This window comes from Bos grunniens, chromosome 21, assembly GCF_055505025.1.
Source record: "Bos grunniens cultivar Pamir isolate PY7600 chromosome 21, Bosgru_T2T1.0, whole genome shotgun sequence".
NCBI lineage: Eukaryota > Metazoa > Chordata > Mammalia > Artiodactyla > Bovidae > Bos > Bos grunniens.
The window spans coordinates 13810248-13833343 of record NC_141185.1 but is presented as its reverse complement, the minus strand read 5'-3'; the positions used below and the strand labels follow the sequence as shown (position 1 = coordinate 13833343).

Here is a 23096-nt window from a genome sequence, read left to right as displayed (position 1 = left end):
CATAATGTCTCTTTCAGAGGAATTATATATTATAAAGGAGAGAGAATGCTATTAAAAGACGACATGGTGACAAAAATTTTAAAGGTGACAATAATAAGAAAAAACTATGAAAAAGATAAAAAAGTCAAGAAATATAGCAACAAATGTTCTTTTTAATTTTGCAAGTCTGATGGGTATAAAAGTGATGTTTATTACTTTAATTTTTATTTCTCTACATACCAGTGGATTTGAGCATTTTTTCGTGTTTATAGGACAGCTGGAACTACCCTCATGCAAAAATCTTCACACACCTTGCCCATTTTCCATTGAGAAGTCCTTCTCTCGTAAGCTAGTCTGTAAGAGCACCTTGTAGAGCAGATATGAACACTCTGTCATCAGCGTTACAAATACAGTCAGACATGTCCTACTTTGCTTCTTGAGTTTTAGTTGATGTTAGGCTCCTCCCTGCCTCTGGACTACACATGTGGTCGTCTAGATTTTTTTGCAAAATATTTTTCTTTTTTAACATTTATATTTTTAAAATATAAAAGTTAAAGATATAAATGACACAGGATGAGATGGTTGGACGGCATCACTACCTCAATGGACAGGAGTGTGAGCAAACTCTGGGAGATAGTGAGGACAGGGAAGCCTGGTGTGCTGCGTGTCCATGGGGTGGCAAATAGTCAGACACAAATTAGCGACTGAACAACAACCACTTTTAAAACAGTACTTCTCAGTGGAAGTGCTTTTGATATTCCTGGCCCCTACCCACTTGCCAGAGGACCCACCCAGTCACTGTAACGGCCAAGAACAGCTCCAGACTTCCAGCACCCCTCACAGTTAAGAAATCCTTGCTTGAATACAATTGGAATTTACTTTTGTATACAGTGTAAGATAGGGTCCAATTTTATTTTCTTCAGTATAAATAGCCAGTTGTGCCAACACTGTTTATTAGTTAATCTACTCTTTTCCTCATTAAATTAAAAGTAGTTTAGAATTTAGTTTTCAATTCTCAAATGTAACTTGGGCTCCATTTCTGGATTCTCCTTCTGTTCTACTAATCTAGTCAATATGGTATTGATTTATGGCTCTATTTTGACATTTAGCAGGCAAGTCCCTCCTCACTATTGTTCTTTTACACAATTTTCTTGGTTATTCTCAAGGATTCAACCACAAAAATGTGAGATCACAGTTTCATCATCTTGAATCAGGGTGTGATAGCTTTTTCGTTTGTAGTATCATCTTGGATAGGCTAGTCCCCAGTTATCCAAATGTAATGTAGATGTTGCTATGAAGATATTCTGTAAAAGTGATAAATGCTCCTGATCAGCTGAATTTAAGGAAGGCATATTATCCTGAATAATCAGGGTGGGCCTGACTGAACCAGTTGAAATATCTTGAAACTAGAACTGGGTTTTCTCTATAAAAGAGAAGCAAATTCTATCTGTGGACAGCAGCGTCAGCCCATGCCCACTTCAGTTCATCCTGTTTGTGATTTACATTCTTGACCACCTGGGGACAACAGCTTTGGCCCAAACCTATGAGTTCCAGCCTGCCTATGATGTAACCTTTCCATACTATCAAACCTGCGAATTTCCAACTTGTTTAGCCAGACCCCACAATCATATCACCAATTTCATGTAAAAATCTCCTATGTGTGAATCTGTATCTAGTATACACATCAACGTATATGTGTATATGTGTGTGTGTGCATATGTGTACACACATACACATCCTACTGGTTCTGCTTTTCAGGCTGAACCTTGACTGACAGAGAAGCTGAAACAAAAAATTTTAAATGAAAAAAACTAACATTTGAAATCTACAAGATTAAATTTAGTATAAATTTAAACTTTCAAATGAATTTGTTAACCTCACAGCATTTATAGTTAAGAAAATATAATTTTTTAAGAAATTATTACAGCTTAAAACTATACTAAAAGATTTTTGAAAATTAAAGTTTAGATTCCACTACTCATTTTACCATTTTTTGGGTTTTTATTTCATTAATTTCAACTTTTATCTTTACTAATTCCCTCTCGGTTTCTTCTGATTTGTTTTTCTAAATATATATTACATTTTAAATTTTTAAAAACAAAGTCAGTTTAAAAAGAAGATCTGGACTTATAACAGTAGCAGACTAGATGTTTTGGACCCACTGAAAACAATTAAAAGCATCAGATGAAATAAATTTTTAATGTGTTAATGAGCTGATCAGAAAGTAAACACCAATGGTGAATAAACATTTTAAAAGATGCTAGACCTAACTACTAGAAATGCAAATTAAAACCCTAAGATAGATAGCCCTTCTCACCAACCACACTGCTTTTTCATACTGCTCATGGGGTTCTCCAGGCAAGAATACTGGAGTAGTTTGCATTCCCTTCTCTAAGGAAGAAGCTGGGAAAGACTGAGGGCAGGAGGATGAGATGGTTAGATGATACCACCAACTCAATGGACATGAGTTTGAGCAAGTCCAGGAGACAGTGAAGGACAGGGAAGCCTGGCAAGCTGCAGTCCATGGGGTCACAAAGAGTCAGATACAACTTAGTGAACAACAACCAACCACGCTGGCGAAAACTTTAAAAATTCTGTTAATGGTAGTGTTGCCAGAGATGTATTAATAGAACAAGAACACAAAGTACTACTGGCAGGAGAAAATCATCACAAATGCTTTAGAAAACAAGTTGCCACCAAATCTAGTAAAGTTGAAATTGCCCATATATATCCCATGAGCCAGCAATTCCAATCAAGATACACACCTGAAACTCATGTATGTGCACCAGACGATATTGCTGTTCAGTCACTAAGCTGTGTTCGACTCTTCATTTTTTTCGCATATGTGCGTCCAACTCTTTGTGACCCCATGAACTGCAGCATGCCACGCTTCCCTGTCCTTCACTATCTCCTGGAGTTTGTTCAAGCCCATGTCCACTGAGTCAGTGACATCATCCAACCATCTCATCCTCTGTCATCCCTTCTCCTCCTGCCCTCAATCTTTCCCAGCATCAGGGTCTTTTCCAATGAGTTGAGATATCAACAAGAAAATTCATAACCACATTGTTTGTATAGCAGATAATGGAAATGTCCTTTATCAATAAAATAGGTAAATAAATTATATATTCATGCAATGAAAACAGCAGTGAAAATAATGAACCTTCTAACATAGTAATATGACTGAAATTTATGAAAATAACACTAAGCAAAAAAAAAAGTCTCAGAAGAATTCGATTTACATACAGTTTAGAATTCCATTTATACAGTTTAAAAATATTTTATAATATATCCAAACAATGTATTATAAAAAGACACAGATATATTCAATAAAACCATAAAGGAAAACAAGGGGATAAAAAGCATAAAAGGTGCTAAGGAGAGGAGGAGAAGTGGAGGGATGCTTACGGAACTTCAATGGGTGACATTCTATTTCTTGTACAAGATGGTGAGTATGTGAGTATTTGCTGTACTGCTATTCCTATATTATCTAAATATTGTTTTGCACAATCCTCTAAATTAATGTTATCCCCAATCTCAAAGACATGATCATAAAACATGACTCAAATAGAAGTTATTTAATGCTAGAACAACACATTTTAATGAAAATAAGATGCTAAAGTTTATTAAAAAAAAAAAAAAAAAACCTAGTGTGTGTGCTAAGTCACTACAGTCATGTCCAACTCTTTGCAACCCTATAGATTGTAGCCAACCAGGGTCCTCTGTCCATGGGATTTTCCATGGAATACTGGAGTGGGTTGCCATTTTCCTCCTTCATCAGGGGATCTTTCCAACCCAGGGGAGGAACCCAGGTCTTCTGCACTGCAGGCAGATTCTTTACCGTCTGAGCCACCAGAGAAGCCCTAATACTAGAACATTTTAATGAAAATAAGATGCTAGATATTATATGAGTAAGTTTATAATAAGAAAAATCTAGACTACAATACTATTTATGTGAAAATTTCAGATGGATTTGCAACCCTCTATGCTGATCATTTTCTGGAAGATAACATGACATTTTGGTAATAAAACTCAAGTTGAAAAAAGTAATGAGTAAATACTGTTTTGCAGTCACTCAACATTTAGTAAACATTTCAAACCATTAAAGGAAATATCTTTTCAATATGAGGGTTCATTTTACTTCTTATATATAATTTTTTATGTATAGCAATAATAATAAAGAGAAAAATATTTTAAAGAATTAGTCTGCAAAAGAAAAAAATCTAATGGGATAATACACATTATTTTAATCCATGTGAAACAGTACCCAATATATTTTGTTGAAAAGAGAAAATTATAAAGTCAAAAGTATACACTATTTTTTTAAAATGATCTCTAAGATGCCCACCTGTGCTAAAAATGGAAGTCTCATATTTGCTATGTCTATTCTAAACTATAAGTCACATGAGGGAAATTCTTAGTATCCTGTTCACTGCTATGTCCCAGCAACATTTACTAAATTAATTGTTCAGGAGATTATTTCCAAGAGAAAAATTGTACAAGTAATTGTTTTGTGAATAATAAAATTCACAAGAGTAAATTATTTCAACCAACCTGTAATGACACAAGTTTTTCTTCCAGATTTTCTGCTTTTTTCTTCCATTCAGCAACAAGCTGTTTGTGCTTTTCTAGTTCAGCAGAATACATAGCTTTTTCCTCTAAAGAGGAGAAAAAAGTTACATTAGCATTTTATAATTGTGTGATAAAATTATATAATTATATTATATAATATATATATAATATATATATAATATAATATATAATTATATAATATAAAATATAAAAAGTGTGATAAAATTATAATTTTAAACCACTTGAAACTTTAATAATACAACAAAAACATTAATAGCTCAAATGTCTCAACAAGAAAATTATATATGCCTTAGTAGTGATGTTAACCGGAATTAAATTAATGAGATCAGTTTCCTCTGCTTAAATCTTTCTCCAGATCTTGCAAACTTTCCTTCCCTTCAGAACTCTATTCAAATATCAGTATTTCCTCTTTAGCAAAGCTTTCTCTATGGCCTCAGCCACTATCACACTATCTTGTACATTTAAAATTCAAAACTCTTACATTTAACCCTTACATTTAAAATTCAAAATTTCAACCACAGGAGTAACCCTGATATGTACATATGTACAAATGTAAAGGTTTGCTCAGTTACAAAACTATGACTTTCGTTATTTCAGTAGCATCACATCCTCTAAGCACCTCCTTCCTACTAGCAGTTCATTCATTCTCAGTAATTACTGAATGTATGAACTAACAAATGGATGGGTGAATGATCTAAAGGGAGTAAATCTAGGGATGGGAAGTAGATGTGAAAAAGTATATTTGGTTATCAGGGTACCATTCACAGTACCAGGTCCTATTACTACTATGTGTCTAGAAAAGTACTTTCCACCCAAATGAGAAAATGCAGTTAAAGTATAGATGAACAGTTAAGAACAAATTAACCAATAGTTCAAAGGACAGTAATTATTGATGATTAACTCTTCAAAGTGGATTCAACCTCCAACTGACAAAGGACCATATAGTCAAAGCTATGGTTTTTCCAGGAGTCATGTACGGATGTGAGAGCAGGACCATAAAGAAGGCTGAATGCTGAAGAATTGATGCTTTAGAACTGTGGTGCTAGAGAAGACTCCTGAGAGTCTCTTGGACACCAGGGAAATCAAAGCAGTCAATCCGAAAGGAAATCAACCCTGAATATTCATTGGAAGGACTGATGCTGAAGCTGAAGCTCCAATATTTTGGCCACTGATGCAAATAGCTGACTCACTGGAAAAGAGCCTGAGGCTGGGAAAGACTGAAGGCAGGAGAAGGGGGTGACAGAGGATGAGATGGTTGGATGGCATCACCAACTCAGTGGACATGAGTTTGAATCAACTCCAGGACATAGTAAAGGATAGGGAAGCCTCATGTGCTGCAGTCTATGGGGTCACAAAGAGTCAGACACGACTTAGCAACTGAACAACAAGTCTATCATAACACAGGCAGAAGGTGAGTGATAATTAATATAAATTTAATGTTTTAGTGTTCTTAGTGTTCTATAACTTTGCTTCCAAAGAATCACAATACCATAAGGTATGCCTCTTTTGTAACTAGAAAATCTGCATATCAGGCTATCATCACAAGTGTTTTTTTTTAATGTAACACTGTTTCCAGTACTATATTATAAATATGACCATATTATTGTATACCATAAAGACTTTATAACCATTCATTAGTGTAAAGGCTAGGCTATCATAAAGCAATAACACTGCTTCTTCATTATCAATCATGAATCATTATACCTATAAATATGAATTTTTCACACATTTTACTTTTGATGTCTAGTGTTAGTAGTATATATAACATCTACAGTGTTTTTCTTATCATACAAGAGAATACTGATGCAGGCACTAATAGGCAAACAATTCATCTTGTAAACAGGTAACAGAAACTTATTGTATCAATAAACACAGTACAATAAATGTATTCTCTCTTCCTTATGATTTTTTTGATAACATTTCTTTTCTATAGCTTCCTTTTTTGTAAGAATACAGTATAGAGTATACACAACATATAAAAATGTGTTAATTGACTACTTACGATATCAGTAACGCTTTTGGTCAACAGTAGGCTATTAGGACTTAAGTGTGGGGGCTAGGGAAATCCCTGGCAGGCCAGTGTTAGGACTCCACTCTTTCACTGCAGGGGGCACAGGTTCAATCCCTGGTCAGGGAACCAAGATCCCTGAATGCCACCCAGCAGCCAAAAAAAAAAAAAAAAAGTGGAGTTAAGTTTGGGGGGACTCAAGTTATATGTGGATTTTTCAATTGCAGTGGGGTGGGGGGGTCAGCATCCATGCATTGTTCAAGGGTCAACCGTACAATGACTTTTCTTCACTGAAAGACTGGCCATACAACTGACCTTGCTGGAAGTGCTCCAGGACCATCTGGAGGTTGGAGAGTGACAGCGCATACTGCTTCACTTGTTCCTGAGACACGGAAAGCTGTTGTGCAGTTTCATCCCTTTGCTTGGATACCATATTCAACTGTTCCTGCAATGACTCTACCTGTAAATTGGCTTGATGGCTTTGAACAGAAAGAATAAAAGTAAAACTGTTTCTGTTTGGACACTTTAACAAGATGAAATATCCTCCCTACATATTATAGCACTAAGTGCAAGTTATACTCAAAGTATTCAGATACTTTAACGAGATGAAACCTCTTCCCTCTGTTTTTTTGTGTGGTAAAATATACATAACATTTACCATTTTGATCACTTACTAGTGTACAGTTCAGCAGTCCTAAGTACACTCACATGGCTGTGTAACAATCACCACCAACCATCTTTAGAATGCTTTCCCTCTTCCTAAGCAGAAACCCCATGCCCAGTAACTTCCCCTCCCCCCCGGGCACTACCATTCTACTTTGTCTCTATGAATCTCTCCTTCCCTACATTTCACTGCATGAAATTCAGGTTAGATTTCAAACAAACTTGAAGAGTTCCTCTGATCTTTGTTCTCTCTGCTTTTGTTAAATCAGTCATCCTTCCTGTGAAGGTGACTTTGAACAAAACAGCAGTCATTTTAAACAGAATTGTGCTGATCAAGAAATGTCAGCGTAAGAAAAATTCACAAATAGCCTGCAACTTTTGTTTCCAGGCTAAAACCCTTAGAGTGTAATATATCATAAACTTATACCAGTAAGCTATAAGGGATTCTGGAAGTCATTTTGTCCAACTCCCAACCTAACAAGCAACGGATTCTATGATACCCCCTTGTTTTTAGCACTCGCAATCCTAGTGAACTAACAAATTTCCAAAGGCTATCCCATTGATTAAATGCCCTAATTATGAGTTGATTAACTTTTACTATCATCTTTCTGTTTATATTAAATAATCCCTACACTTGTTCCAAATAATAAATCAAGTGATCCTTAAGAGATTTACAGAACACCTATAGGCTTATGTCACTGAGATACTTCTTTAATGTATAATTATTACATACAAAATACTGTAATAGCCTTTCCTAGGTTTTCAATACCCAGCCAGCTAAATTCTTATTCAGAGCAGCCCAATAAAGCCAATTAAGAGCAGTTCACTTTGAAGAAACTTTACACAACAGCACCCTCTTGTGGAAAGAGCAGTAAATTGATAACCAGAGGACTTAAATCCCCTCTTCTGTCCCTGACTTTAACTTTGCCTGTTAACAAATCACTCAATTGTAAGGATGAAATGAACTGTGACATCATTCAAAATGTTAACAAATATAAGATATTACTATTGTTAAGGGCTCAAAACACCACAACCTTATTTTATAGATCTGAGTTACTTATACACCAGTACTTACTGGACAGCTCTGAAACTATGCATAACAATGTACACTGGGGGGAGGGTGTAAAATAGATGGCATCATTTCTACCCCCCAGTAACTTTACACTTCACTGGGTGGGAGAAAGCGTAAAGCAGGTCAATAATTACCTATACTCCAAAGTAAAATACAAGTGCTCTATCAAAGACTCAAACATCACACTAGGGTTTGATTTTAGATTTGAGGAGTGGGTTCCTAACCAAAGAATTCTTTATGAAGGAAGTGCTATTTGAAGAACAAGTGAGATTAACAAATACAACGGTTAGGGACCAGGCCCACTCTTTTTATAAAGAAAGAGTAGGAAACAAAAAGTAGGAAAATAGCTCTATCTGAAGAAGTGAGTAATAGTTTGGTTGGATGAAGATCATAGTGAGAAATAAGGCTAAGGGGGTAGAGAGCCTGGGCCCAAATCATGAAGAAACTACCATGGTTTTGAAAAAGGAGCAACAAGATCACAGGCCTACCTAAGGAAGACTATTTTGACAGTTATTATGAATGGTAAACGAAAACAGGCAGAAACTAGTGACTTTTAATTAGAGAAAATAATGGCCTGAAATTGAAAGATGATCAATTTTACAGATAGAGAATGTTTTTTTCTGCCAATGTGAAAAACATACACAAATGTTCACTCACTGCTTTAATTCTTATCTTAAACAAGTTCTTCTGAGTCTGAAGGTACAATAATGTACCCAACAAAAGGGGCAAGGGGTTTGCCCTCAGAAGTGTTATCCTATATTGTCTTTGCAGACAAGAGATAATATGTACTATACCCTTGTATTTCCCTCCACATCATATACAGTAAAAAGATTAAATGATGTACGTACAACTAACAGAAATACAGATATGATTTTTCTGGAAGATTATTTGGCAGTATATTTCAAATGTTTTAAAAACGCCCTTCAAACCAGAATTTCCATTTTTCAAAATTCACACTAAGGAAATAATCTATCATCAACACAAAAATGCCTATTTTGGGTTATCAAAACAGCACTCTTAGTAATTCTGAAAAGCTGGAACATTCTAAATGATCAATAATAAATGAATGCCTTAAAGAAATTATGGCAAATACAATAATGGTACTATGCAGCCATAAATGATACTGCAGAAACACATAGCTTATGTGTACTGATATTCATATTATTAACTGACAGAAGCAGGTTACAAAACAGTATAAACAGTATGATCTCAACCATTTTGCTTTAAGAGAATAATATACAATATATATACACATATACAGAAGCATTCAAAGGCACAAAAAAACACTGTTTCTGGGTAAGTGAGACTGTGGCTGCAAGTGCTTTTGGGTTATGTGATTTTCTTGAAGTGGAAAACGTTTTTTGTAAAAAGGGGGAAAATAAACACTTTTATTGAGAGAAATAAAACTGAAAAATACATAAGCAGGGACCTGGTCACTCAAAAGTTCTAGTAAGCCTGGAGTTAATTCACACTGACCTAGGCCTTCACAGGTTACATCTTTTATTCTAACATCCAAACTTTGTCCAACTTTAGATCACTTGATTAAAGATTAAATCATGGAGTTCCCTGGTGACCTAGTGGTTAGGATTCCACGCTTTCACTTCCGGGGCCAGCCTCAATCCCAGGAACTGAGATCCTGCAAGCTGTAGTGCCTGACCTGGGATGGGGGATGGTATTAAATCACACAAACTAGTTATTGGAAAACTTGGGAAAGCTAATTAATTGGTCAGAATTTAAGCCTAGCCTCCTAAAATGATGAGAAGGACTATCTAGGATAACAATTAAGATTCAGAGAAGCTTTAGTTGAATGCCAAATCTGGATAAGGGTTACAAACCCAAGTGTGAGAATACACATGTACTTGTGTCCTTGATATTGGGAAGGTTACTAAATCTCTTTACTCTTACTTTCTTAGTCAGTAAAGTGGAGCTAATAAATTTTGTGAGAATAAAATGAGGTAACATATGAAAAACTCTTATTGAGTCTGACACTCAGGACGTGTTCAGTTAACACTAAAAAAAAAAGAAAACATGAAAAAGTTACCTTGCATTTTCCATTGCATTGGAGGATGAAACTAGCTTTTCCTCTAATATTGCGACTTTCTTTCTTAGTTTCGCCTCTCTGTCTTCTGCAGCCAAAGCTTCACGGGTATAAGAATCTTCTGATTCTAAAAGATGGTTACGCAACCTCTCTAGCTCCTGGTTTAAGCGTAATTCTTTGTCACGTAAATGTTGAACCTAAGTAGAGGACATTTCATTTATTTTTCCTCCATTAAAATCTCTCCCCTTTCCCTCCTACATGCCATTTTGTTATTAAATCTTTTCTCCGTTATGAAGTGTATTAATTGTATGCTAATTTCTCATATTGCAAGATACATTTGTGGTAGGAAAAAAATTCTCCGGAAATCATCTTGAATATGGAAGGTTTACTTTGTAAGATCTCATTCCCTATGTTGGCTATACTAAAAAATAAAACTACCAAGTACTAAGCTTTTTGTGATGGGCCACTTTTTTCAGTAAATCTTTTTTTTTTAATACTTTACAGGTAGGAAAATTTTTTTTTATATCCAAGATACGCCATCTTGTTCTTTTCTTGAGGTATGATTAATTTTAGGTATACACCATAATGATCAGATCATGGTTTTTGCTTGCAAACTGAAACAATGCACTTTGGGAGATCAAAATCCCACTAAAGCACATCAGAGTAAGACTAAGATAAAAATCAGCCAACAGAGAAACTCAGTTTACTTGATAATCTTCACAGTTTTCTTACTTAGCAGTTTTTAAGATTTTGCTTCTTTAAAGTGAAAGTATACCTCATTCTGTACAGCAGTGTTTTCCATTTGTTTCTGTTTCAGGGCCAACATGACTTGGTCTCTCTCTTGTTGAAACATAACTGTCTTTTCCTGCATTGACTTAACTGCATTTAAAAGCTGATTTAACTCCCCAGTCTTGCCCTTTTGGAAAGAAATAATTTTAGCTTTCAAGAAAAATACATTTTAAAAAGACATTTCTTCATTAAATAATTTAAAAATTCAGTTAACTATGTCAAAGTCATCAAAAACAAGCAAAGTTTGAGAAACAATTACAGTCCAAAGGAGCCTAAGAATACATGATAACTCAATACAATGTATTCTCTGGATGGGACCCTGGAATAAGAAAAGGATATCTGCTAAAAAACTGAGAAACTTCAAATAAAGTATTAATTTATCTAAATAGGTTCATTATTTGTAGTCAAGGTACCACAATAACATAAGATGTTAAAAATAGGGGAACCTGAGTGTGAGGTATATGGGAAGGCTCTACTATCTCCCCAACTTTTTAATAATCTAAAACTATTCTTTAAGAAAAAGTTTCATTTTAAATGCTTTAAAAAAGGACTCAAAGGACACAATCTCCTCAAATTTATCCTACACAACAAAGTGTACACAAACCCCCAAATTGCCCAAAAGTGTGTGTGTGTGTGCGCACACGCGCGGGTGCATACAGGCACAGGTATGTGCCAGCATTTGTCAAGCACACACAACTGTTGTTAGGGAAGTAACAGTGCCAAGCTGCTGGCAGAGGAGAAAAAAGGGAAGTCATTTCACATGCACAGTCTATTTTAAAAGAACATTTTGGCAACACTTTAATGAAAGCAACTCAGGAATGATATCTTGCTAGACTGCTGTGAAAATTTATTCCTGAATACATTCCTTACAAGTACAATATATTAAAGACTTTCATTGCAAAAGCAGGGCCATGAATTTAAGATGATAGCTGGAATTCTAAAAAGCACAAAAAAGTGTCAGCCTGTTTACAGCCAATTCTTCTCTGTATGAAATATGCATATTGTCTGAATCTATTAATAGATTGGTATTATTTTTACATTTTCATGTAAACTTTCCATTTCTTTAAGAATAAATTACACGTCCTTCAAGGAAAATCGTCAAAACCAAAACATAAAACCATCTGTTCCTTTTATCTCAACACCCCCTCATGGAAAAGGGAGCCAGTATTTTCCAAATAGTTTTTCAGTTAAATTTTTTTCATACTAGAGAAAGTAAAAATGCTTGAAAATTAAAGAGCTGAAGATCTCCTGTTGAGAACACAACTTTCTCCCTGAAGAAAAATGCTATTTATTACATTAAAAATATAATAAAGGTACTCTTCAATTATATAGGGTATTATAAAAAATTAGTTTATGATAATTAACTTCAATACAATACATACTTAAGTACAACTTAACTGACTTAGGAAAGCTTCCTGAAAGCTACGTGAACCTTAATTAAATGTGCATACTTTGGATCTATAAAGTCAATGAAATAGATTGTATGAGATGCTAAAACTATCATACAATAGGAAAAACACATGAAAAATGAATACCTACTGACCTCCATTCCCCTATTGTACTCTTACAAGCTCTTAATCGTTACACACAAATTTGGCTCGCGAGCAATAGAAAGCTTCTACCCTCTGACAGTCTTTTTAATATGGATTACAGACCAGTACCATAAAAGCTAAGAAGCTACTCCTGAAAGGAGGAACACACCTCAACACATCAGTGTACTCACTTAATTAGATGACAAAGAAGGGGAAGATGACGTTAAGACTTTTCTTATTAAGTGAAAACTACATCAAGCATTCCCAAGCTTTAATCTGAGATTCTTAAAAGAGGATTTAATTGGCAAAAGATGTTAAATCATTTTGTTGTGCTTGGTAGCACGTAAACACTTAAGAAGCACTTTTTGAATATTCCGTTGTTCTGCCTCATTTCTTTTCCAAATTTCTACTACTAAGCATAGAAATCAGAGTAAAAAGGCCTTACACCAAAAGAGCCCACAGATTTGATCATAGTAAGATCTACTAGGTCTTCAACACATTCTTATCAAAATCTAACATCAACTGCCATGTAAAAATTTAAATGTATCAAAAACTACTGACACCTTAACCGATATACAGTCTTTCATTATATGGTTGAATAAACAAACCAGTGAAGTCAAAACACACCTGAAGTCACATCAGTGGTACAGCTAGGATCAGAATAATTACTGAGTTCACTACGTGAAAAGTACTATTCATGGCTAATGCTTTTCAAATACCAGGCTGTGAGTAATTCATAAAAGTCAGTTTAATGGGTCATACAGAACCTGTTTTTAACAGAGCATCACATGTAATGAGGGTAATTTCTGATTCCTGAAACTTCTGCTTCAGTGTTCCACACACACATGCTTACTGTGTCACAGTGTAAAATGTATTTCTTACTTCAGATCACTGTCAAAGATGTCGATGTATTTCACAGAACTTCCTTTAATATACAAGAAGCTCTAAAGCCAGTAGTTAGTGAAATATGCCTAAAATGTGGTTAAACTGCAGTAACGTCCAAGTTCTCTCTTTTAACATATTTCTATTTTCTAATGAAAAACTGCTTCTAAACTCTTTTTTTCTACTTAGACCATAAAGAAATTAATCTAGCACTACAAATCATTGGAACTATCTAGTAATCTGGGGAAAAACTTTTCCTCAGATGCCTCTGGGGAAAATTTATTTAAAATGAAGCACAATGCTTTGAAGTACATATTTCTAAATGAACAAATTCACCTTCCCCTCTAAAGATAACATCAATAAAGCAGCACACTAAAATTTCTCCTCCACCCCCAAACTTCCTTCCACAACACCATCCAGAACATACCTGCTCTTTTTCTTTCAGTAGTTGCTCAAAAGCTACAGCCTTCTCCTTCAATGAATGGCACTCAAATTCTTTTTCTCTCAGCATCATAGAAAACTTCATATTAGTCTCCTGTAATGCTTGATACTCTGTTTCCTTTCCCCTGGATGTTTCTACTATTTTTTCATTTTCCCCCTTTAGTTTACAAATGTCCATTTCTAAAATTAGTGTTCTCTCCTTCAGGTTCGTTACTGCTTGCCTCAAAAGCTCATTTTCATTCACTTTGTTGGTGAAATTTTCATTCAAAGAAAGTAACTGATCACTTTTGGCTTTGATCAAGAGGTCTTTTTCCTTCAGTGACTTTTGTAAGCTCTCCTGTTTCTCCTTCAGCAGCTTAATTTCTGAATCAGTCTGTTCATGCTCTTTTCTCTCTAGCTCTGAGGAAGCAGCAATCGAATCAGACAATCTGTGATTATTTTCCTGGAGAGTTCTAATTGTCGCATCTTTTTCCTGCAGGGATCTTCTTAGCTCTTCTATTTCTTGTTTAGAAGACTCATTCGACACATCAAACTTAATTGTTCTCAGAGACTCGGCTGTCTGAGAAGCAGTCGATGATTCAGGGGAGAGCTGCGGTGAAATAATATCAAGTTTTCCTAACAGAAGATCTTTGGTATTGCAAAGCTGCCCTATGCTATGCTGAACTTGTGCTAATTCCTGACCAAAATTTTTGAGCTTGGTTTCATTCTGCTCATAGCTTTGGATCAGGCCAGTGTAGTCCACTTGTAACTTAGAGCTGTTATTGCTGTCCACCAAAACTTGCGCCTGAAGCTGATGAAGCTCCTCCTGGAGCTGGGCAGACTCGTGCTGCATATTCTGTACCGTGGTCATTACCTGCTGTTTCCATTCTTCCATTTTCTTGACCTGTTGTTTTAGCTTATCTCGTTCCTGTAGGAGCTCCTCAAACTGATTACTATTAACACCTCCAACCTCATTTCCACTGTTGGATGCTTGTAAAACTGTCAATAAGGTCTGACATTTTTGACTTAATGCATCGATTTCAATGTCTTTTTCTCGAATGATACGGGATAAATTCTGAATGGTTTCTTTAAACATATCTTGGCCACTACTTTCAAATCTTGTAAACAGTTTTTTATTTTCATCTTGCAGCTTATTGAGGGCTGCCTCCTTGGCAGCCACTATATCCATCATCTTGTGGTATTCTGTTTTGAGATGGCTATTCTCCCTAGTCTTCTCACTCAAAACAGCCAGCACCTGCTCTCGCTCCATAGCATAGGCCTGCAGCTGCTGTTGAAGGTAAACGACATCCTGGGGGTAGGAAGTGGAAGAAATCCGAGCATGAAGAGCTTGTATCTCCAAATCTTTCTGCTGGATAATCTGAGTTAGTTTACCAACCTCATCTTTGGACAGCTGATCAATCTGTTTAGTTAGAGATATATTCTTTTCATTTAGAAGTTTAATCTCCAACTCTCGTTCTTTTATTCCTTTCACTAATCTTTCAGTTTCAGCTTTAGATAAATCGTGCTTCTCACTTCCATTTTCTATATTAAGGCCTTGAACTTTTGTTTCTTGAAAAATATCAGAATTCTCTGTTTGAACGTCCGGTCTTTCTTCATGCAACTGGGTTTTGATTTGTTCAATTGTCTTTTGCAAATTCTTAATTTGCTCATCTTTCTCTAAAAAGAGCTGGGTGTGTGTGGTGTTCATTTGCTCATGCTGGTATCTAAACTCATCCATTTCTTTCTTCTGCTCCTGTAAAGATTGAAGCAGTTGTATTTTACTCTGGTTTTGATCTTCAATTATCTTTTGATGATGCTTTATTTCCTCTTCAAGATTATCCTTTATTATATTCAGCTGATTTATCTCAGATTCTAGCTCTGTAATACTATCAAGGGTTTTCGGTTCAGCCACAGGTGCAGCTCGGCTCTGCTGTTCCCTCAGTCGTTCCAGCTCTTCTTTCAGATGACTGTTTTCTTCTTTCATGGAGCCAAGACTTCTGTCTTTTTCCTCTATGGTTTGCCTTAAAATTTCATTTTTTCTTAGGGCCTGAGTATATTTATTTAATTCCTCCTGAAGCTCTGAACTTCTTTCTTTAAGCTTTTCAATAAAAATTTCTTTCTCATTTACAAGTTGGGTCAATTGCTTCTGCTCTTCTAAACTAGATGATAAAATTTTCTTAGTTTCCTTATGATCAGTTGCCATCTGCTCAATATTCTTTTTAAGTTCTGCTATTTCAAAGTCCTTCTCTTGATTGAGTTTAATTAAACGTTCATGGTCTAACTGTAATGCAGAGGTGCTCGAATGACGTGCATGGGATAGTTCTTCAATGGTTTGCTCATACTTGCTTGCTTCTTCCAACAACCTCTTTTCAGCCTGACACAATTCTGCTTCTAATTGTTCTTTCTCCAGCTTTAGAGCCTCCACAATGGCATTTTTTTCCACAGCAATCAGACTGTTACCTGCAAGAGACTCTTCCAACTGATGTCTAACATCTTCACATGCTAAATTCAACTTTTCATTTTCCACTTTGAGATCAAAAGCAACTTCCTTTAAATTTTCATTGAGGCGTTCTATTTCTGAAAGATTTTGCTTTAAGTTTCTGACTTCAGCTTCCCTTTCTTTAAGTAAGTTATCCTTAAAATTACTGTCAGAGTGTTGATTAAGAGACTGCGTTAACTCATCCCTGACTCTAGAAAGCTCCTCCTCCTTTTGTTTAATATGTTCCTGAAGTTCAAAGTTCTCCTTCTGGATACTTAAATTTTGTGTGTGTGATTTATTTAGCTGGTCTACTAAATCATCTACTTTATCCTCAAGCTTCTGCTTGCTTAAATGTAAATCATTTAGTACCAGTTCACTTTGAATTAACTTTTCTTTTTGCACATCTAACTCTCTAGTAATGTTCATTTTATCATCTTCAAGCTGATGAACTCTCGTTTTTTCATCATTTAGATCTTTTTTCAGTTTACTGATGATATTATCTCCCTCATTTTGTTGTTTTGATAGTTGATCTTTGATCAAAATCATGTGCTGAAAGAGAAAGTAATTTGCACAGTAACTTTAAATATTCTCTCATTTTAATACCTAAATAAAACTTTTTAAAATGTCATACATAATAGGAGAATAATCCTTAGACATTTCTAATCCTTCTTAAAGCAACTTTAAAAAAATTCTTAACAAAGTCATTTACTAATTATCTTACAACAAATCTATTTTTGCAGAGGTTAGAACTTAAAAGCAAAGAAGATAGATGATAAACGTTGGTGATTTTCAACTCAAACACGGAAGCAGGGAGACAACAAACTATAGCCCACAGGTCAAATCACACCTGCCTATTTTTGTATATAAAGTTTTAATGGAACAAAGCCAGGCTCATTCGTTTACATAAGAGGACAGCAGAGTTGAGTAGCTGCAAGTGAGACTACACGGCATACAAAGTCAGATATTTACTATCTAAATGTTACAATGAAGGTCTGACAACCTCTTTAACTAGAGCATCACTAAAATACTGATTAAATCACAGAAATTAAACCACGTCAGTATTGCTTATTAAGCCAGTGTTCAGTCTACTGAGTAGAATTTAATATATTTCACTGACTTTAATATAAAATATATTTAATATAGTTACCTTTGTAGCCTCTTGGTTTTGTTTATCCAATTCTTCTAACTCAGCTATTAGTATTTCCTTTTCAGTAATGCTCTGATTGAGTTCTTGTTCCTTTGCCTCCAAATTTCGTCTTAAATCACATAATTCTGAATCCAAATCCACGTCCCTTGCAGCTGTACTTTTAACTACTTCATACTCATTGTTCAGTTTTGAAAGTGACATGTGAAGTTCTTCCTTAAATGATAAAAGAAGAAAAAACACCACACACTGTCAACTGGAAGAAGACACACCAAAAGATGAAAAATATACATGTATAAGCTTGGGAATCTATTTTTAGATGTTCTCTGTTAGAAACATTACTGAATAGTATCTCAGTAGTAATACATGAAATTCAGCAAGCCACAGCCTTCATTCATTTACATTTTATTTGCAGCTTCAACCAAACCATTTCTATAATCCCAGACAAGATACAATAACTGTAAGTTTGTCCTCTAGCTCCAACTCCTTTACACAAAAATCTTCCTTTTTGAAAAGATTGCCAATCCCACTCCATGGCTACTTCCCTTCTGTCTCCTCCTTTCCTCCCACAACACACACACTTTTCAAAATGTCCCAAGCCTTCCAGCTCTCTTCAATTCCATTCCCTAATATCGCACACCAACGGTCACAGACAAAAACGGGAAATATCAAAACTCAATCACTAAAGTTTGTCCTCTCTAATTAGAAAATAAAAGGTTTCTTTTCCCTCATAAAATTAGTTTCCCTTATTCTTGGTTTCTGTTAGAACATAAAACCTTTTCTTGACCCAAGAAAGAACCCTCTTTTCCTTCCTTTACCATCTCACCAAAGCACAGACTAGGTTCCCCTCTCTCAAGCCTAACACTCCTAAAGATAAACCTGTGTATGATTTTTTAAGTATATTTTATGTTCTGTCCTATTTGTATTTAATGCTTCTCCTCAAAAATCCCCGACATGGGACAGTTCCCTATGCTTCAACGTTATTTCAACCACTGAATATGATGTTTGTGACAAACTCTCTATCATTGTAAAGACATCTTTCATTGAGAGAAATTTCTTTTTTCATAATTTTGTTTATTTTTGGCTGTAATGGGTATTCATTGCTGCACGGGCTCTTCTTTAGTTATGCCAAGTGGGGGCAACTCTTCACTCAGGGTGTAGGATTCTCACTGTGGTGGCTTCTCTTGTTGGGCAGGAAGGGTCCTTGGGCACTGGGGCTTCCGTAGTTGCCGCGTGTAGGCTCAGCAGCTGCAGCTCCCAGGCTCTAGAACCAAGCTTAACAGTGGTGCATGGGCTCAGCTGCTCTGAGGCATGTGGGATATTCCTTTATCAGGGATCGAACCCATGTCTCTTGCATTGGCAGGCAGATTCTTTACCACTAAGCCACCAGAGAAGCCCTGATAGAGATTTCTAAAAGCAAACTTCTACGAAATCCTTTTTAAAGTAAATAAGAATTGGACCAATGAAAACTATATTAGAACATTTGCCTTACAATTTCATTCTCCAATTCAAAATGTTTCTCCTGAACTACAGCTGAAAGATGGAAACAGCATTCTCTTATGCCTTTCTAAAGTTATCTGTTCAATTAGAAGAACCACAAAAAGAACTTCCCTGGCAGTCCAGTGGTTAAGACTCAGCACACCCACTGAAGAGGGCATGGGTTCGATCCCTGGTTGGGGAACTAAGATCATATAGGCCACACGGTGTGGCCAAGAAAAAAAAAATTCTAAGACGAGAACCATAAAATTTTTTGTCATGTGCATCTTAAAAATGTACATGACTTTGCAGGTGTTTCTGGCATTCTTAGCCAGTGAGCAGACCCACTGTTGTTGTTCAGTCACTCAGACGTCTCTCTTTGCCACTCCATGGACTGCAGCACTCCAGGCTTCTCTGTCTTTCATCCTCTTCCAGAGCTTGCTCCAACTCATGTCCATTGAGTAGGTGATGTCATTCATCTTGTCCTGTCATCCCCTTCTTCTCCTGCCTTCGATCTTTCACAGCACCTGGGTCTTTTCCAATGAGTCAGCTCTTCGTATCAGGTGGCCAAAGTACTGGAGCTGGAGCTTCAGTCCTTCCAGTGAACATTCAGGGTTGATTTTCTTTATGATGGACTGGTTTGATCTCCTTGCAGTCCAAGGGATTCTCAACAGTCTTCTCCAACACCACAGTTCAAGAACATCAATTCTTTGGTGCTCAGCCTTCTTTATGGTCCAACTCTCACATCCATACATGACTAATGGAAAACCCGTAGCTTTGACTAGATGGACTTTTGTTGGCAAAGTAATAATCTCTGCTTTTTAATATGCTGTCTAGGTTTGTCACAGCTTTTCTTCAAAGGAGCAAGCGTCTCTTCATTTCATGATGGCAGTCACCATCTGCAGTGATTTTGGACTCCAAGAAAAGAAAGTCTGTCATTGTTTCCATTGTTTTCCCATCTATTTGCCATGAAGTGACCGGATGCCACGATCTTAGTTTTTAAATGTTGAGTTTTAAGGCAACTTTTTCACTCTTCTCTTTCACCTGCATGAAGAGGCTCTTAAGTTCCTCTCTGCTTTCTGTCCTAAGTGTGGTATCATCTGCATATCTGAGGTTACTGATATTTCTCCCGGCAACCTTGATTCCAGCTTGTGCTTCATCCAGCCCGGCATTTGGCATAATGTAGTCTGTTAAATAAGCAGGGTGACAATATACAGCCTTGACCCATAGCAGACACAATTCAATCAAAACTTGCAATGGATTACGTAGCATTAAAAGAAAGGAGAAACAGCTATCAGGAATAGTTATAGAATCCAAAATTAACAAAAGAAGGTTGCAGGCCCTATCAAATACATGTAAGAGATTTGAAAACTATGAAATACACCTAGGCCACCAGTGATAGAAAGAAATAACTGAATGAGTAGACTGCAATGGAAGAAGAGAACAGAGGAAACATATACAATAATTAAAAATGACCGGAAGACACTCCTGGCATTTAGTGGGTGGAAAAGTGGGGGCAAGGAAGCTACACGTCAGAGGACAGTGCACACAACTAATTCTCCCACCTGCATGGCAACAGTGTCCCTTTGAGAAACACTATCTATATACTATACTAAATGTGCAAGATAGTGAAAATATAATATTAAGGTATGTATAAACAGTATATAATATGCTAATCTTTGGGCTATAAAAAAACGATATGTGTATTCAGCTGTGTCTGACTGTTTGCAACCGCATGGACTGTAGTTCACCAAGCTCTTCTGTTCATGGAACTCTCCAAGCAAGAATATTGGAGTGTGGTGCCATTTCTCCAGGGGATCTTCCTGACTCAGGGATCAAATTCACATCTCTTGAATCTCCTGCAGTGGCAGGTGGGTTCTTTACCACCAGTGCCACCTGGGAGGCCCATCCATATTTATATATAAAAACCATATATGCAAAGACACAGTCTGGAGGGACATACAAGGAACTGATAGAAAAAGAACGGCTCAGAGGAAGAGGCCAGTCAACAGAAGTGTGAAGGATACTCAAGTTTTACTGTCTGCAGTTTTTTAGGATGTATTATGCTGAATACATATCAGAAAATAAGTGTTACTATTTTAAAAATTAACATTTTAAATCGAGTTGAGACACCGGCCTGTAAGAATAATAAATACCAGCCTACAACTGTTGTGTATTTAAGAAGCTACCTTAACCAAAGACTTACCACCCAAGTGGTACAAGCATTAAAATATTACCTTTCCCCATTCCCAACACTGCATTACAGAATCTTATCCCATCCTTGCCACCAGTATACTTATTTCTACCAGTGAGAATGTCTCCCTTTGCCCCTCACCACGAAGAAACTCCCGTCTACCACACCAGACACATTCTGGGACATACAAGTAGTATACACACAATATAATATGCCACTCTAGACTCTAAACCACCTGTGTATATTGCTGCTGTCAAGACTCATGTAAAACCAATACAAAGCCTTTACCTATCTTTTCTGCCTACTGTATCTGTGTGCTCACTGGCTTATCTCTAAACATAAACTCTGAAAAGCCTCTCATATTCTGAACCTTGCCCAAGTACTTCATCCTGGTTTGACAAGCATCAATGAGATCAGCTTTATCCTCAGGACTCCTGAGAACTGAATACGCCATTCTGATTAAAAACTTGTCCTCGGTTAAGATCTACAATTTTAATTCTGCCCCCATTTTTATTGTACCCACCTTTTCTTGATTTAATAATGAATTCTCTTTTTCTAAAACCTGGACATGCATTTTAAGTTTCAGATTGTCTTCAGCAAGATTATTATCCTAGAAAAATGTTAAAACAGTATATTTTCAAATAAGAAATTTCAAGTTTACAAAAAAGCAGGCAAGTGATACAACTGTGCATTTCTATTCTTTGGCAATATATAAAAATTATAACCATACATGGGACATCTAAATCCAATCATTTTATAGACATTTTTAAAGAGGATTTCTTTTATTACATTTGAAAAAATGTCAATACATTTACAAAATAACTTGCAATCATTAAAAAAAATTTTTTTGAATTCTCCTTGAATTCTTCAGGGGAAATCAAAATCTACTACCACTGTGTATACATACATAACATCTGTCAAATTAATCTTCTAGAGATATACTTGCATTTTTCAATTATGTAACTTTTAAAGTTATGTCAATTTATGATGTAAAGTTTCTATTACTCATCAGCAAACATAAAATTACAAGATGAAAGTTCCAAGGATAAGTTCACATGAATTTGTAAAAAATGCAAAATAAGTAATTGTAATCAAAATACTTTCTCTTGGTAAACCAGAGACAAAAGCTTTCTCTCTTAAAAATGAGTTTACCTGGTTTAAATTACTCAGTCTCTTTATTTCATTTTCAGCATCTGTAAAAAACAATGAATCTGACATTAAAATTCTTGGAAGTAACAATAATTATATCCTATATTAAACTCAGAATGAAATCCAATTAAAATGTTATTTATAAGCATAATGAGCAAGCCCAACAGTGAAATGTAGTTTTATTATTTTGTATTTTTGTTTTGACTGTACCAAAGAAGTCATAAAATAAATACCAGTCAGAAATTATGTTAAAAGACAATTCTAAGGAATAGTATAAGAAAGAATTATAATTGTATTCTGGATAAGTCATAAGTTACTACCTCAATTAAAAACATTAACAACTACATTTCACAATGAATTGATTAGCCTGTGCAGCAGGAATATAAGAACTAAGATTAGAATTTTCCTGGGCTCCAAAATCACTGTGGACAGTAACTGCAGCCAGAATATTAAAAGACCCTTCCTTTTTGGAAGAAAAGTTGTGACAAACCTAGACAGCATATTAAAAAGCAGAGACATCACTTTGCTGACAAAGGTCTGTATAGTAAAAGCTATGGTTTTTCCAAGTCATGTATGGATGTGAGAGTTGGACCATAAGAAAGGCTGAGCACCGAAAAATTGATGCTTTTGAAATGTGGTGCTGGAGAAGACTCTTGAGAGTTCCTTGGACTGCAAGGAGAT

The 23096-nt window shown here is 35.8% G+C and overlaps 1 protein-coding gene across 3 annotated transcripts in view; it reads right to left on the bottom strand.

Moving 5' to 3' along the window:
- TRIP11 (thyroid hormone receptor interactor 11) overlaps positions 1 to 23096 on the bottom strand; it is a 69185-nt gene that overhangs the window by 21684 nt on the left and 24405 nt on the right. For all 3 annotated transcript variants that reach the window (XM_086363186.1, XM_086363187.1, XM_086363188.1), the window contains 8 exons: positions 22419 to 22459; positions 21790 to 21876; positions 17600 to 17812; positions 13981 to 17001; positions 11126 to 11266; positions 10354 to 10547; positions 6893 to 7056; positions 4531 to 4634 (listed from right to left, as the gene is read on the bottom strand). In XM_086363186.1, the coding sequence (XP_086219312.1) occupies positions 4531 to 4634; positions 6893 to 7056; positions 10354 to 10547; positions 11126 to 11266; positions 13981 to 17001; positions 17600 to 17812; positions 21790 to 21876; positions 22419 to 22459 (3965 nt within the window). The remainder of the gene's footprint in view (positions 1 to 4530; positions 4635 to 6892; positions 7057 to 10353; positions 10548 to 11125; positions 11267 to 13980; positions 17002 to 17599; positions 17813 to 21789; positions 21877 to 22418; positions 22460 to 23096) is intronic.